Source organism: Heterocephalus glaber, unplaced genomic scaffold (assembly GCF_053883595.1).
Source record: "Heterocephalus glaber isolate CG9 unplaced genomic scaffold, H.glaber_assembly_v1.0 deba00001532, whole genome shotgun sequence".
Taxonomy (NCBI): Eukaryota; Metazoa; Chordata; class Mammalia; order Rodentia; family Bathyergidae; genus Heterocephalus; species Heterocephalus glaber.
In genome coordinates this window covers 9,642,307-9,660,500 of record NW_028258330.1, presented here as the reverse complement: position 1 = coordinate 9,660,500, position 18,194 = coordinate 9,642,307, and the positions used below count along the sequence as shown (strand labels likewise).

Genomic DNA, 18,194 nt, shown 5'->3' with positions numbered 1-18,194 from the left:
CAGTTCTGAGAGTTTTTCCAACAAAGCAGCAAGACTTTATAAATTCTAAACAATTTTAGACACAATTCAAATGAATATACCTTCTGCTTTCCCAATGAACTAAACAGATAAATGAACTTTATATGAGTGCTTCTTAGAAAAGCACCCATTATGTGTAATGACTTGCTGTCCTCAGAGAATGGTCTACTTATTCAACAGGTGACACTTGGTTTTTAAATTCTTCAGTTTCCTTTTATAGTTTCTCTGCCTCCATGAACGCTACTCAGCAAGTGAAAAATATGTATTTTGTTAAATTAATGAATGGATAAGTGAGTGAATGGATGTATAAAAAAATTACTCTTAATGTGATATGGATGAACTCCACAAATTTCTAACAACATAATTGTAGGTAAGCCTGGGACTTATGTTCTTTATCTACAAAATGTGTATTACCCTCATAAATTATATAATTTTTATGAGCTAATGCAGACAAACCATAAAAAACAGTATTTGCCATAATGTACAAGTGCAATAAACATTAGCTAACAGCATTATAAAAGTTAGATAACTAAGCTTGATAAATCATGTATAAATAAGTTCAAAGTAAAAACTAAATTTTGTTATACTCATTTAGTATACTCAGAATTTGGTTTGTTGTTTTTAAGATACTATTATTATATAGCTAATTTCCAGGTATGTGAGAGATTTCTATTTCTGGAAAAGATAGACAACAATAAATTTACCATCTTGTCTGGAGAAATGCAAAAACCACAGATAAAATATAAAAAACAAGAGCTTTCAAACATTAGACATTAGACATTAGGTAACAGAGAATAGCCATCCTTGAGAAAAAAGAAACAACATAAACCTTGCCTTACTGCAATCACAGGGTTCACTTTCAATATAGCAAGGAGAGTCCTCAGCCCACAGGACAGTAGTTCAGCAGTCCCTCAGTTGAAGAGAGATTTCAGGAACCAGAGAGGCCAAAGAGGCCAGAGTTCACAGAATAGAGTACCAGAGAAAAGAGAGCTGCATAGATGATTCAAGAGAACTGCAGAGATTCCCCTTCCAGTCTTAGACTGAAAGGAGATCAAGGCATATGGAAGAGGAGATTACTCAAAGCCTTGGAACAAACAACTTGACAGTTCTAAAGGAAGTTCCCCAAGTTCAGATGGGGCTAGGGACAGCTCTGGTACCCAGCAGCCAGAGTGAAATGCATTATTCTATTTGCATCTGAGATAGTACTCCACAGAGTTTCGCCTCAATAGCAAAGCAATATTAGCTCAAGGATAAATGCTTTTCTAGTCTCATCTGAAAGGCTCAAACTGTTTTTAAATAACTTAGCCACATCCTAGATGAAGTTCAAGATTATTAAAATAAATGAATATATATACAGCTTTCAAAAAAGATAAAACGCACAATGTCTGAAATCCAATAAAAAACTACTAAGCATATAAAAACCAGGAAATGTTACCTAAAATGAGGAGAAAATCACTCAAATGAAAATAACCCAGAAATAAATTTGAAACAGTTAGTATAAAAAAATATTGAAAATAATTGTTATAACACTATTCATACATTTAAGAAGCTAGGGAGAAAATTAAAGATATAATGTAGAAACAAGAAAGACATCTTTAAAATATGCAAATCAACCTTTTGGAGATAAAACTACAATGTCAGAAAAGAAAAATAAATTGGCTGTTACTTGCAAGTGATTAGATATTGCACAAAACTAATCAATGAACTTGAAAACATAGTAATGGAAACTTCAAAATCATTCAAAGAATGAAAGAGTAAACAAATCATCCAGCATGATTATAGAGCTACAAAAAGAGGTCAAATACAAATGCTCCTCAACTTACAGTGGGGTTACTTATATCCTGATAAGCCCATCAAAACAGAAAATATCATGTTAAAAATACATCTGCTATACCTCATCTCCAAAATATTACAGCTTAGCAATGTAATACTATACAGAGTATCTGCTGTTTACCCTTATGGCTGACAGGTAGTTACTGCCATTGACCAACGTTGCCAGAAAGTATGGCTCAATCTATCGTTAGCCTAGGAAAAGATCAAAATTTAAAATTCAAAGAATAGTGTCTACAGAATTCCCTCTTTCCTCCTCCTCTGTGGTAAGCACAGTAAGTTTGGTAACCTTCTTTTCAAACCTTTTTTGTGCAACTATGTACATACTTATGTAGTTTTAGAAAACTATAGGTATAACAGTATGAATAAATGTGAGAGAGTAAGAAAACCTTAAATCCAGGACAACTGTTACTAGGAATTGAGTGAGGTTACATGAGGAGCTTTCCTCTGCCAGACCTTTCCACCATACATTTCTGCCTTGGAGCCAGCTGCCTATAAACTGAAACCTCTAAAAACTATCAGCCAAAATAAATTCCTCCTTTGTCTTGTAGATATCGGGTATTTTGTCCCACCAACCAGAAAGTGAGTAAAACAGGCCTTCACAATGGGATTATGATGCTCATTTAAAGAGGGAGTTTCTCTTTCTGTCTCTCCCTCTCCCTCTCCCTCCCCTTTGCCCCTTTTCCCTCCCCTTTCTCCCTTTCTCTCCCCCTCCCCCTCCCTCTTCCCTTCTCTTGATGTTAGCTGTCCCAACCTCTAGATCTCTGAGAAACAAATTTCTGCAATTTGAGCTAACCAAATTTATGGTATTTTGTTATAGCAAACCAAGAAAATTAATACTAATAGTATTCCATGTAATTACATATAAAATATATTCCATGTTTTATATATAAAAATAATTCTCTTTTTTGTTTAATGCCACCAGACATCTAATAACATGAACAGAAAGCAATTTGTTTAGCCATTGATGGGCATTTAGGTTGTTTACAGTTTTATATTTCACAAGCAACATTTTATACTATACATTTTTGCTTTTAGGTTTGGGCTATATTTTTTTAGAGTGATATAACACAGAAATTTAACTTAATGTTTTTCCACAAAGTAGCTGATTGTCCCAACATAATTTACTTAATAAACGATCATTTTCCCCACAATCATTTGAGATGACACCATTATTAAAAAAAGAAATCGCTTATAGATTGCATGCTTCTGCACTTGCAATTCTATCCTACTGATCTTTTATCCTTTTTTTGGTGAGATTCATGAGATGGACAAAACATTGTTAATTATTAGTGCTAGATAACAGGTTAATCAGGGCTATTTATAACATTCAATGTACTTTTACTCTAAGAACTTCCCAAAGCTGATTACTTTAGACTGTTCTACAATGTGTAAGATACTTTCAAAGTTTTGTGATAAAATGACCTCAATCACGTACTTAATAGCAAAAACCTTTCAATAACCTACTGCAAAACCAGATATTAACTCTTCTCTGTTTTAATCTATCATATTCTATTCCACCTGGAGCTTTATTAAGTATGCAAAATATTCCAAGATCACAGAACAAAGTATGTCTTACTCTCAAAGGCATGCTTTGCTGGTGTGTAACCAACAGCATCAGCCTTCCATGGATAAAAATAGCCTTTAAACACTGCATGCACCGAAGACCAAAGAACCAGGGAAAGTCAGGAAGAACAAAGTGGTTACCAGGGAGGAATTCTGCCGGCTGAGAGTTTGCCCTTCTGTCCTTCACACAAGAGTCTGTTTGCAACTGAGACCGGGTTTTTGATTCCTGTATAATAAAATTGGCAGAAAAAGAAATAAAGAATATCTTTAAGTTTCCCACTCAGTTGTATGGTTGTTATAATAAAACAAATTTAAATATCTTAGAAATCTTCTCTTTCAAGATATTAAATATGCTAATAAAAAATTATCACAATTAGTCAAATTAAAAAATGAGTATATTTTTGAATAAGGACAAATATAAAACATATTCTCATATTTTATCACATGTTACAACAGCAAAGATTTAACCTGAAATATTACACATTTAAATTAGGTTCCCTTTTAAAAGATTTTATAATAGAGAAGAAAATACGCCACTCTCCCACTATCAAATCTAACAATTTTCCAGGCATTTACTGACCATATAATCATTAAAAAATAAATATAATTATAAATAGCCCCTATTTTATCATAAGGAGAAAAATTAATGGGGAAAGGTAAGCCAAAACCTTAAAATCTCACTTAGAAACAAAATACAAAGTCCTTCAAGTTGGAAAAAAGTGGGAGAAAGAGGCCAAATATGTTTAACCCTGATCATTTCCAGAGGGCAAAACATGATGTACGAGTGAGATGGCAGCGCTCATCTTGGAGAAACACTAACTCCTAGGAGAGTATTTGTGTGACAAACATGGTCAGAATGACAATGATAAATAGGATGATGACAATGACACATAGGATGATGATGAAGATAATAGAAAGCAAAAGTAACCTAGTAACTAATAAGTGCCCAGATCCAAACTCTTCAACCTATCAAGTGATACATTTCTATCATATACCTATGGTTAGGAAGCCTGTGTCATTAACAAGGAAACATTTGCATAGAGGATTAAGCTGCCTATCCAAACTCACAGAGCTGAGATTTTAACACAGGTAGCTAATACCAGAAACCATGCCCTTAACTTAGCAAGGCTCTGTCTCAAAATTTAAAAAAAAAAAAAAATTAAAAGGGAGTGGGGAGATGACTGGGAACACAGTCAGTGTGAAGGCCCTAGGTTCAATCCCCAGTACCACCACCACAAAAAAAGAAAAAAGTAAACAAAAAGACACCATTTCAAAGCTACTCAAATTAAGACAGTGTGGTTTGGGTCGAAGAGTAGACAGATATATCAATGGAACATAATAAAGCTAAAATGTTAGTTGGGATATTAAAATATAATACAGGCAATATTTCAAATGAGTGGGAACAGAACAGACTGTACATGAGAGGTAAAAAGAACACACTGAAGACCATAGGAGTCAGGCTACTTTGTAACTGTAACACCTATCAGATTATTCCCTCTCAAATGCAAATTCACCCTTTGTTGCCTGATCTGTGAAAATGGATATGGGCCCTTTATATATGATTCTCTTGCCAGCTGGTACATGGTAAGCTTTGTCAGTAGAGGGCACTGGAGACACTGCAGTAGGAAAGGTGCCCTGCTGGCCAAGTGTCCACAGAGTATGATTTTGTCTTCACTATTTGGCGCATGAAGTACGCTCCAGCACTAAGTGCTCACAGGATACAGCTTTCTCTGGCATTTAGTCATTATATGCTTGGAACAGCTTCTGATTCAGGCCACAGCAATATGGCTGAGAGCCCCAGAAAGAAGACTGAAATCTACACCTTGTAGATTCCCAGGCCCCATTCCCACACTCTATTCTCAGCCCTACAGGCACACACAGCAAGTGTTCCAAGGAGACAGCTGTCTACTGAGCCAAAACTCACTCTTTACCGTATGCAAAACAGGTTTAATTCCCACAGCCTCTTGACCTCATCTGCCAGCCGAAGCTCACCTGTGCCCCTCAACATTAGTCCCACCACAATAACTGTGCACCAGCTCCAACTGAGGCAATCCAGCAACTCCTCTGCCAAACTATGAGCTACAACTACACCTTTTTCAGTAAGTTCTGATGGTAGTTCCAGTATTTCCAACTCTATCCTTCCTTGGATATTGTCAAGTGCCCTAGAATATGCTTTGCAATTTCCTTCTATCTGTCATTAGTCTCCTATTTCAGCTTAATAAATCGTTGTTAAACTTCTGCTTAAACTACTGTATGGTTTCTGTCTCCTAGTTCGACTCAGAAGAAAATGTAGGTGACTGTGCTTATAAATTGTGAAAGAAACTTTAAAAATGGAAAATATCAAAAGCCACAAAAGGGTGCTTGACAAATAAAAATTTGCCAAAGAATATTACAAACAGAGACAAAAGACAAGTCATGTAAGAGGTATGAACAGTCAATTTAGAAACAAAAATGTTAATGGCCTTTAACATATTAAATGGTACAAATATCAATAAAATTTCATAATGAAAGATAGTGAAATTAAAACTGACATAGCATTTTTACATATCATAAAAGTCAGAAATTACACAAAAGATCGGGACAAATAACAAAACCACCCTAAATGACAGATACAGTACACTACATTCAACACATACAGCATATATATTGTTTTGAAGTTCACAGGGAATATGTATCAAAATATACCATAAGCTGGGACATAAAGTAAGACTCAAAAGATTCAAGGCATTTGAATCAATACCTCTCTGACCACAGTAAAATTAAACTAGAATTCAATAAAGAAAGCTACTGAAAATGTCTTTTGGCAAATAAATGATAACCCATAAGAAATAGCCATATTCCTTAAAAAGTATATATGAGAAAAAATATATACATAATCTTAAATGGCAAAATGTTTAATCCCATATTTTAAAACTTTCTACAGAGAAAAGGCCACTAATTCAGAATAAAAAAATTCTTCCAAACAATTAAAAAGAAATATTATTCTAATCACACACGATCCCTTTTAAAGAATATAAAAAAAAAAGGCTCAACTCATTTTACAAGACCATTCATAACAGAATACAAAAATAAACCATTACACATATATTAACTTGATTTGTTAATGCAATTCTAAGAGGAAAGGACTGTGCTGGAAGTATAGAAAGGCTCTACATCTTAACATGAAAATACTTAATTTCTTGATCTAGGTGTACATATTTATATGGTTATATATGGCTGTATACATTCAAAAATTCATAAATCTGCATATGTAAAATCTGTGTACTTCATATATATTTAAATGAATTATAAAACATTAGATATATCTTTTATATACTGGTGTGGGAACAAAAATCTTGACGATATCCTATTCAAAGGAAAAAACTTTCAAAGTAACATACACATTTATTCTTTTAAAAACAACCACATTCACAAAATAAAACTACGTCTCAATGTACTATACAAATATACAGTAAAAGAACTGGACTTTTACTGGTTAAACACCATTGGGAGGAAGGGATGAAAAGGAACGATTTGGAGGCTCAAAGGTAAATATTTTTATATCATTAGAAATTTTCATGGTAAAAACTTTTGTGTATTTTAGACTATAAAATCAATAGAATATTCTAAATCAAAATTTAAACATCTAAAATTTCTTGAAAGGACAGAAGAAAATGATCTAATTCTAATCAAAACTTGGACATAGTGTCTTTTTTGTTGTTGTTTACAGCTAAAATTTACAAGACAACCATGCATAGTGGCACACGTTTGTTCTTTCACACTGAGAGATTGAGGCAGAAGGAGCACAAGTTCAAGACCAGCCTGGGCAACTTACCAACTTAACAAGACCCCATGTCAAAACAAAAATTTTTAAAAGGATACAGGTATGCTGAGAACATAGCTCAGTTGAAGGCCCTGGCTTCAATACCACACACAAAAAAAGGAAAATAAAATTGTTTCAACACTATCCCAAGCAAGAACTATCTTTATAAGTGTTAAATGGTAATATGCATAATTTTTCAAAGAACAGAAATAGGATATCATAATGCTTACACGTACCACTGAGTGCTCCAACTGCTCCAAAATTTAAGGATTTTCCATCCATTATGCTGGCATCACACTCAATTTCCCCTAAGAGATTTAGGTTAGATCCCATTCCTGCATTTGTAAAAGGAGAATCCTAAAAGACAAAAATGAAAATTGAAGTACTATTAGCTTTTTTAAAGAATTAATACCAATCCTTCATAAATTCTTCCAAAAACTAAGTGAGAAGACACTTCCACACTTATTGTATGATACCAGTACTACCTTGGCCCCCTAAAAAGACAAGCCTATCATGAGAAGAAAAAATAAAAAGCTACAGATCAATACACCTTGCAAATATCAAGACAAAAATCTTCAGAGAAAAACCAGCACACCAAATCCATCACAATATGAAAAGGATTCTATATCATGAAGAGGGTTCCAAGAAAAGCAGGGTTGGTTTAGTACCTGAAAAGTCAAACAATGTAATACCCTACATTAATAAAAGAAAAAGGCATAATGATGTCATTAGACACAGAATGAAACCATTTAACAATACTCAACATCATTTATGGGACAAACACTCCCTCAACTAGAAATAGAACGTAGCTTTTTTTAGCCAGGCACAGTGGCATACACCTGTTACCCTAGCTACTTGGGAGGTTGAAGCAGGAGGATCACCAGTCTAAGATCAGTCTGGGGGATGTTACAAACACCATAAAACCACTAGGGCAAAAAGAAAAGGGGAGGGGGCGGGATAGGAGGAGAGAGGAGAGGAAGGAAAAGATTTCATCAAAACTAAAAGCTTGTCAGCTGCAGTGATGAACACAAATAATCTCAGAATTTGGAAGACTGAGGCAGAAGGATCACCATGAGTTCAAGGCCAGCCTGAACTACAAAGTGAGATCCTGTCTCAAAAAAAATTAAGAACTTTTGTGTTTAAAGGGACATCATAAAAAAAATAGAAAAAAAACCCACAGAATGGGAAAAACTTTTTGCAAAACATATGTAAAGCAACATTTTTCCAGAATATATTAAAAAATTCTACTCTAAAATAAAGACACAATTTAAAAGTGGGCAAAGGATATAAATTAGGATTTCTCCAAAGAAGATATGTAAATAACCAATAAGCACATGAAAAGATCCTCATTGTCATTTGTCATCAGGAAAAGGCAAATCCAAACCACAATGAAATACTACTTTACACCCACAAGGATGGCTATAATTAGATAATAACATATGTTGGCAAGGATATGGGGAAATCAGAACCCTTATACTTTGCAGAGGGGAATGTAAACTGATGCAACTAGCTTGGAAAACATCTGGCGGATCCTCAAAAAGTTAAACATTTAAGAGTTACCATTTGACCCTGCAATTCCATTTGTAATTACATGTATACCAAATCCTGCTACTCAGGACTGTATTATACTTGATCTCCAGCCAGAGAATATGGAGAAAAGCTAATAATATAAAAAGTCTCACTATAAAAATAACTATCAAGGAGACACGGTTCCAAGATTTGACCTTTAAAAATGAAACAGCTAGGTGTGGTGTCACATACCAGTAATCCCAGCACTCAGTAGGATGGAGGGGGAGGTTGCACAAGTTCAAAGCCACCCTGGGATACATAGTGAGTTTAAGTTCAGCCTGAACTACAAAGTGAGACCCTGTCTAAAAAAACAAACAAATAAATAGGGAGTTAGTGTAGACTGAACACTTCTTAGGGCAACTGTGCAGATGTAAAGCCCACCTCAAAATAACAACACCCAGGTGTGGTGCTACATGTCTATAATCTTAGCACTTGGGAAGATGAGGCAGGATTGCCACACATTCAAGGCCAGCCTAGGATACAGGAGTTCAAGGCCGGCCTGACCTACATAGCAAGACCTTGTACCAAAAAATAAACAAAACCACAAGCAAACAAACAAATAATATGTTTAATATTAACAACACTACCTCACATTGCAAAAAGCTAAACCAATCCTGAAATTGAAATTTGGATCCATTTTAAGGTGGACCAATATTACCTAGGAAATCAAGACAATTTTGTATCAATTTAAAGATTGTCAAATACTCAAAATCATCTACAAATTTTTTCCAGTTTCCCAGATTTCTACCAGATTCAAGAAAAACTAGCCATAACATCAAGGCATTTCTAAACATGTAACTAAAATGTGAGCAAAGGAATCAGATTTGAGGTCAAGATTAAAAATAAAATCACAGAGTAGAAAGTAACAAAAACAATGTATAATTAAATAGAAAATGAATGACACAGAAAATAAGTACTGTGAGCATTCAAAAGAAAACAGTCTAATATGAAATGAAGAAGATAGTGACAGGCTTCATGGAAGATGTACAATGAAAGCTCCAGGAAGAATCCTGTTAAGACTGGCTCAGCTAGAATCTCCTCTTACCCCAATGTTTCTTCTTCCTAACTTTCCATCCACTGACTCCCACCCTAATCCTTGACTATAAATTCTCACTTGCCTACACTGTATTCAAAGCTGAGGCCAGACTCCATTCCTTACTATAAAATACAGCAATAGTCGCTATACCTACTTATCTTTCTCTAGTATCATGAGTAATCTTTTTTTTTAAAGTTAATCATTAGGGAATTTCAAATTTAAATCATCAGATAATGCTGTATAACTATTAAAATGGCTAAAATTAAAGAGAATGACAATTCTGAGCACTGGCAAGTATGTGGAGCAAATTCAACCCCCCCACATGCTGCTGGTGAGAACGCAAATAGAAAATTATTTAGCAGTTTTTATTAGTTGAGTATGCCCTTACCGCAGACCCAGCAATTCTACTCCTAAGTATTAACCCAAGAGAAATTAAAGCATACATCTACCTAAAGACTTGTATTCAAGGTAGGTGTGGTGGCATATGCTTGTAATCCCACCATGAGGGAAACTGAGGCAGGAGGATCACAAATTCTAGTTCCACCTACACAATTTAATAAGACCTTGTCTCAAAAAATAAAAAGGGCTAGGGTTGTATCTCAGTAATAGAGTGCCCCTGGGTTCAAACCCCAGTACCATTTTTAAAAATGATTTACTGGGCCAGGGATTTAGCTCAGTGGTTTTGTCGCCTGCTGCACAAGTGCAAGGACCCGAGTTCAATCCCGGGTACCAAAAAAAAAAAAAGATTTACTGTGTATTTAAAAGTTTGTATCAGGTTTATTCACAACAGCCAAAAACTGAAATCAATCCAAATGCCCGTGAATCAGTAAATGCATAAAAAAATTATGGTATATTCATATAATAGGACACTACTCAGCAATAAATACAGCAAACTCATACCCAACAATATAGGTAAATCTCAAAAGCATTATTCTAAGTAAAAAAACCCAGTTGCAAAAAGACCACAAATTATATGATTCTATTTCTAGCAAAATCTAGAAAAAGCAGAACTACAGTGACAAGAAGCAGGAACAGTGCTCATAACTGCAGGTACACAGGAGACAGGAGGATTGTGAGTTCCAGCCCAGCCTGAGAAACTATTGAGATTGTCTTAAAATAAAAAGGGCTGGGATGGAAATCAGTGATAAAGCATTTGCCGAGTATGTGCAAGGCCCTGGGATCAATCCCTTGTTCCAGGGAGGGGAAAAGGCAGATAGTGTTTGTCAAGGGCAACTGAAAGAAAAGGATTCAATGCAGATAAGTGTAAGAAAATCTCTGGGTGATAGAAATCTTAACTATCATGATTGCATTAGTGGTTACATAATTGTACACATTTGTCAAAATTAATTAAATTTTACACTTAAAATTGGTGAATTTTGTTGAGAAAATTACACTTCAGTGTAGCTGACAAAAAAGTACTATTATTACTTGGCATAAACTATTATTACTTGGCATTTCACCGTATGAAGTAACTGTCCTCTTATAAATAATATATATGAGTTTTTTAATGGTCACTTGTTGATTCTGTCATGTGTATCTTATAGGATTAACAATCATTATGTTTAGGAAGTCATCAATCATCCTTTTAAAATCTGTCAGAATCTATTCCTCCCCTGCTCAAAAAACCTACAGTAGTTTCCAGTCAGACTTAGAACAAAATCCAAAACCCTAATTTCCCATGACCTCTTTTTTTTTCTCCCGGAACCAGAGATCGAACTCAGGACCTGGCACTATCCAGGCAGGCGCTGGTGCCACTGAGCTAAACCTCCGGCCCCAAAACCCTAATTTCCAAGATTTACAAGGACATTCCTAGTTGAACCCCTTCCCCCAATTTGCTCCTTCCTGTTTTTTCTCACCCTTTCTGCATAGAACTGCAATTCCTTGGGCACAGCAAAAGCCCCAACCTCAGGGCCTTTGCATTTGTGTTTTGCTCATTCTTTGGAAACGTCTAGCATAGCAAGCACTTCTTTGAGAGGGGAGAGAGCCAACAAAGACTGCGTAAACATGCATGTACACATATGTATAAATAACTGATGTCCCATGTCCCATGGTGACAAGTTATTGTAGAGAAAACCCAAATGAAATAAGAAGGCACCGTGAGATACTATTCTAACCAAACAATCCCCTCCCCATATCTGTACAAGGTTTTCTCCTCCATTCCATTCACATCACTCTCTGACAACATTTTAAAAACCAAGGCCCTCCTCTTACCAAGAGTAGCATTTTCCTAGCATTCCCAATCATTCTCCTTTCTCTTATTATTTTACTTTTCTTTATGACACGCTATACTACCTGATACTATATACACCATTTTTGGTTGTTTAATTCTCCTCATAGGATCTAAGTCCCATATATATTAAGGTTTCTTTTTAGGTGTAGTATCCCAATGTCTAAAGCAATGGCTGGCACATGGGAGTGCTCAATAAATATTTCATGAATGAATGAATAGCAGTGAATTATGACTAGACATAAAAAGAATGATTGACTACTGTGAACTATAACCCCTTAAGCCACCTGATACTTACCTAATTTTTACAGGATACTCTATAGAGAAATGCCAGGAAAATACAATGGAGTGTTAAGAATCCAGTCTTTTCTTGAGTAAAACGTGAGAAACCAGAAAAAAACACTCAAACAAAAATGTTTTCAATTTCTAAAGATGGAACTTTTAAATCTAAATATATTTTTAGGCTTACTCAAAACTTTTAAGAGATAGGTTCTTTTGACTAATTAACCCAGCAAAGCGGGGAGGGAAGGCCAAGAGGAAAGTCAGGAGCTATTCCACAATGACATGGAGACCCCTTTGTCTTACTGAAATCTGGAAACATCATGCCAACAAAACGTTCTGCAAACAATTATGCTCTCACTATAAACCACAACCTGTATTACCCATTTCACGTTCTTTGCTGAAAGCACAAAAATAAGAGCTGTTTGCAAGGCCACAGGGTATAATGCACCTCTGGGGATCTATTATGCAACCCCTATTAACAGCTCTTACAGATGCAAACCATTTAGTTTTCAAATGCTATACAAAAACGAGACTGGCACATTATAAAATCATTTTTATATAAAATGATTTACGTTTGTCCAATTTCCAATCTTCCTTTAAGGAGAAGTTAGACATTAACAGGAAATTACTAATATCTTAGTGTTCATATCCTGTCACTCAAGTGCAAATTCAACAAACACATCTTCAGATGAATGAGGATGTGTGGTAATATAATTTCTTACTAAAAAATATGCTATCAAAATTATTTTAATTAGTGCCCCACTGACAAAAAGGTAGCTTTATTCATCTATAATAACAAGAAAGGGGAAAAAGAGCCTTTGAAACAAATTTTCTTCAATCCTTTTTTTTGGGGGGGGGGTACTGGGGATTGAACTCGGGGCCTTGCGCTTGCGAGGCAGGCAGGGGTGCCTCTAAGCTAAATCCCCAGCCCTTCTTCAATCCTTTTTAAATAAGAATAATATGAGCTGCGGATGTAGCTCGGTGTTGGAACACTTGCTAAGCATGTGCAGAATACTGGGTTCAATCCCCAGCATCACAAACACAAAAAAGTAACAAAACTAAGACGTTTACTGCAGGTCATTACAGCCATTTTCAAATTAACACCAGAAAAATGCAATCCACCTATCTCACTTAACAGTATCCTAAGAATTACTAATTCTCTGGTATTTCATCAATTCTCATTATATACAAAATGAACAGAGGCCAATGAAACTGAATTACTGAACAAAAGAATCATATGGGGATTTTTTGTTGTTGTTCAGCAGCCAATTAAGCTGGAGTTTTCAAGAATTACATGGTTGAAAGATTTCCAATTTAGATTCTTTTTTGGTGGTGTAAGTTAAGATTCATTCATTCAACAAATATTTATTGGGCATGTATGCGCCAGGCAAATCTTTTCTGTAAAGGGCCAGATACGTTAAATAATTTAGGTCTTGTGGGCCACAACAATGCTTCAACTTCTCAATTCTACCATTATGGTGCAAAAACACCAATAAATGAATGAACATGGCTGTATTCCACCCAAACTTCATTTTGGACACTGTGGTGGTTGACTAATTGTCAACTTGAGTGGGGTATGCCCAGCTGAATTGAGTCAGCACAGCTAGGCGGAGTGGAAGACCCACTTTAAAGAAGATTGTTGTCGGAATGGTATAAAAGGAAAATGGGAGGGATTTTAGCTGATCTTCCTTGGAGGAGCTTCACTGTGACTTGCAACTGCTTTTCTTTGGAGGAGTTTTGGTTGTTTTTCTTTTTTTTTCGGTACTGGGGATGGAACTCAGGACCTTGTGCTTGTGACGCAGGCAGTGGAACCACTGAGCTAAATCCCAGGCCCTTGGTTGTTTTTCTTTGAAAGAACTTTGGCTGTTTTCTTTCTTCGGGGGGGGCTTCAATCCTCATCCTCATCTAGGACGTTGTCTCCCGGCTTCCATGCAGATTCCTCAGCATTTTAGCTCAGATCCTTCAGCCTTTTGGCACAGACACTTCAGCTTCCAGCACCAGCCCTTGGGCCTTTCAGGCACAGATCCTTCAGTCTCCTGATACAGACAAGCACAGGACACTGCCATGGGCTCCAAGCCCTTGATAAGATCCTTCTGGTCTCCAGTGTGCAGACAGACTTTTGTACTCTTCTATATCTGACTCTAGTAAACACTGACTAATGCAGACACTGAAATTTGAATTTCATATAATTTTCTGGTGTCGTGAAATATTAATTCTTTTGATTTTGTTTTAATCATTTTAAAAAGTGCAAACCATTAGTAATTTACAGGCCATTCAAAAGAGGCCTATATGGCTTTCTGGCAAACCCTGAACCTTGGAGCTATTGCACTGAACAAAACAGAAAAATATCCTTGCCTACATCAAGCTCCATTTCTATTTGAGAGGGAAGATGGTAAGAAATTAAATATAAGGGTTGGAGTGTAGCTGAGTGGTAGTGCTTAGCATGCCAAAGACCCTGGGTTCAATCTCCAGCACCAAAAAAGAAGAAGTAGGAAGAAGGAGAAGAGGAAGAGGAGGAGGAGAAAAAATTACAGGTATCTCTCAGTATCTGAGGAGGATTAGTTTCAAGACATCCTTCACCATACCAAAATCCATGCATGCTCAAGTCCTTTATATGTAATCTGTGCACATCATCCCAAATATTTCAAATCATCTCAGATTACTTACATAATATTAGGTAAATGTATAAATAGTTGTTACACTATTATTTAAGGAATAACAAGGAAAAAAGTCTCCATATTTGGTATAGATGCAATTTATGAGTGTGTAGAGTAGTTTCTATCTAAAATTGGTTGAATTCAAGGATGTAGAACCCTTGGGTAGACAGGCTGACTGTACATTAGATGGCATATTAAACAGTGTTAATATGATGATGAAAAATGAAACAGGACAGGATACAGGTCATAGAGGGGTATAAAGGGGAACCCATCTCAAAAAAAAAAACCAAACAAACAAACAAACAAAAATCAACCTAGCACTCTAAGAGGTTAAGGAAAGAGGATTCCAAGTCCAAGTCCAGCCTGGGCAACTTAGCAACTTAGGGAGAGCCTATCTCAAAATTTAAAAAATAGGGCCAGGGATTTAGCTCAGTGGTTCCAGCTCCTGCCTTGCAAGTGCAAGGTCCTGAGTTTGATCCCCAGTACCAAAATAAATAAATAAATAAATAAATAGGCCTGGGACTGTAGCTCAAGGTGAAGGCCCTGAGTTCAATCCCCAAAACCACCTCACCCCCCAAAATGGTGCAGGGAGGACTTGAAGAGGCATGAACAGACATTTCCACAAGCATATAAAAATACATTCAAAGCCAAGTGTGGTACCACATGCCTACAATTCCAGCACTCCTGGGAGGTAGAGGCAGGAAGACCACAAGTCTGAGCCCAGCACAGGCAACTTACCAAGACCCTGTCTCAAAATGAAAGTTTTTCTTTTTTTTAAATGGGGATGCAGTTCAGTGTGAAGTCCCAGGGGTTAATCTCCAGTACTACTTTTTTTAAAAAGCTCCTTATTAGAGAAATGAAAATCAAAACCACAAAGAAATGTCACTTCTCATTTATCATGATGGCCATGAAAAAGGAAAATCGCAAAGTTGGTGAACATATAGAGAAATTATAAGCCTCTCATAATGTTGCTGGGAATGTAAAATGGTTCACTGATTTACTGTGGAAAATAGTTTGGTGGTTCCACAAAAAGCTAAACAAAATTACCACACAACCCAGCAACTCCACCTGTAAGTATGTACCCAAAAGAACTGAAAACAAATATTCAAATACTTACACAGGAATGTTCAAGTAACACTACTCACAACAGCCAAAAGGTGATAACAACCCAAATGTCCATCCATGGATAAGTGGATAAATGAATTGTGATATACACCTGAATAATGCCAAATACTCCACCCTCAGATAAAGAAATTAACTACTGATACATGCTACCATATCAATGAGCCCCCAAAACATTATGCTAAGTGAAAAATATAACATTAAAGGTACGATTCTATTTACATGAAATGTATTTGACAGTTAAATCCAAAAACAGCAGATTGGGGTTTTCCAGATAATATAAAAGAAGGAAACAGCAACTATTTAATGGGTATGAGGTTTCCTTTGGGGAGATGAAAATATTTGGAACAATCTAGAGACAGTGGTTACTCAACACTGTGTATCTTTTAATACCACTGAGTTATTTGTTTTAAAAGTTAATTTTGTATTTATGTAAACTTCTCAAACAAAGGAATATATATTGTATGATTCCATTTATACAAAGAACTACAACAGGCAGACTGTATATGGGGACAGAGGTCAGAATGGGCATTGTCTGGAGTGATGGGAACAAGGTACAAGAAGCCTTCTAGGGGCTGGAAATGTTCTGTTTCCTTATCTGGGTGCCGACAACATAGGACTATTTCCACTATAAATAGTTACATGTATTTATAGTTATGTTCAAAATATATATAGTAATGCTCAAAAAGTCTTGAAACTATAGTGTAAATTTTTTTATAGTACAAATTTTTAAAACAGAAAATCAATCACAAAATTTTTTAAAGACTTACCACTGTGGGCCCAAAGGATCTCTCTGAGGTGCCGGGGATTTAGCTCGGTGGTGCCGCTGTCTGCCTTGCAAGCGCAAGGTTCTGAGTTCAATCCCCAGTACCAAAAAACAAAGGATCTCTCTGTATTATGAATGCATATATCTACAATTTAACTTAAAAGAATCAATAAATGACAACTCCCATTATTCTATGCCCACAGATTCTGATCTGGGTCATGTGAATTGAAGCTAAAGAATCTTCTTTTTCTTTTCTTCTGCAAATGATTCTGATCCAAATGGATTGTTATCCTCATCCTGAGAAAAATGCTCTTCATAAGCTCTTAACTTCACTTTTTTCTCCATGAACCTCATCTTCAGGAGGCTTATAAAAGTATCTATCAGCATTAACACAGAAGAAGTAGAGAAAGAAAGCAACAAATAAACCATGAGGAGCTACAAAAGCTAACTGCTCTAGGGCCAGGATTTACCTTTGAGTGGAGAAATTATATGGGTATAAAAAAATGAAGTGAGAGTCATTAGCAATGAACACAGAAAACTTTCTGGGCAATCAACATAAGATACAGCCACAAATATTATGCGTAAATCAAAGATTTTTCTTTTTATATTTTCTGTTTTGAAGTAATGGAATCAAGATAAGATAAATGATGTTGAAAGTGAAATATTCTTTAGGAAGCTACCAGAATGAAGGTTGGAAATGAGCCCAACATTCCTGGCCTTACAGGACATTTTTTTACCACAAACACTAGAAACAGTATTTTATTCCTGGGACTAGAATTAAATACAGGAACAATTTGGTTCAAGTTTATTTGGCTCACAAAGTATTTTGATCTGCTTTAGCTCCAGCTCAAAGCTCTGGAGTGATATACTTAGGTGCTGGTTCAAATTGCTTCAATGAGAAATTCCTTGAAAACTCTTTAGTGTAATTTGAAATTCGTTTTCAAAATAATAAACTAATACTTAAATCCAATTTCTATTTTTAAAACTAAATGAAAGCTCATTCCAGTTTTATTCTTAGTTTGGGTAGAAATACTTGTTACAACAATTTGCAGTCTCTCCAGCATTAAACTAACGTCAAATGATCCATTCATTTCCTTGGTCCTCACAAGACAAAGTTAATATCTCTGTCCAAGACTTATTTTCAGATATACCTTAAACTGAAATATAGTGTTAGTTACACTCAAAAGCTTCCACACTCCAGAGCCAGCTATCACTCAGCCCTGGCAGAGTGCAGCCCTGAAAAAAATGCAAGTTCCATTTAGCCAGATCTCTTTTCTTTCTTTTTTTTTTTTTCTTCTTCTCTTTTTTTAAAAGAATTG

At 35.7% G+C, this 18,194-nt stretch overlaps 1 protein-coding gene across 16 annotated transcripts in view; it reads right to left on the bottom strand.

Annotated features, from left to right (window-relative positions):
- Tasp1 (taspase 1) overlaps positions 1–18,194 on the bottom strand; it is a 408,843-nt gene that overhangs the window by 363,630 nt on the left and 27,019 nt on the right. For all 16 annotated transcript variants that reach the window (XR_015442068.1, XR_002393482.2, XM_087189061.1 and 13 more), the window contains 2 exons: positions 7,453–7,573; positions 3,556–3,640 (listed from right to left, as the gene is read on the bottom strand). Coding sequence is in view for 14 of the 16 variants with exons in the window: in XM_087189061.1 (XP_087045187.1) it covers positions 3,556–3,640; positions 7,453–7,573 (206 nt within the window). In the remaining 2 variants the exon portion in view is untranslated. The remainder of the gene's footprint in view (positions 1–3,555; positions 3,641–7,452; positions 7,574–18,194) is intronic.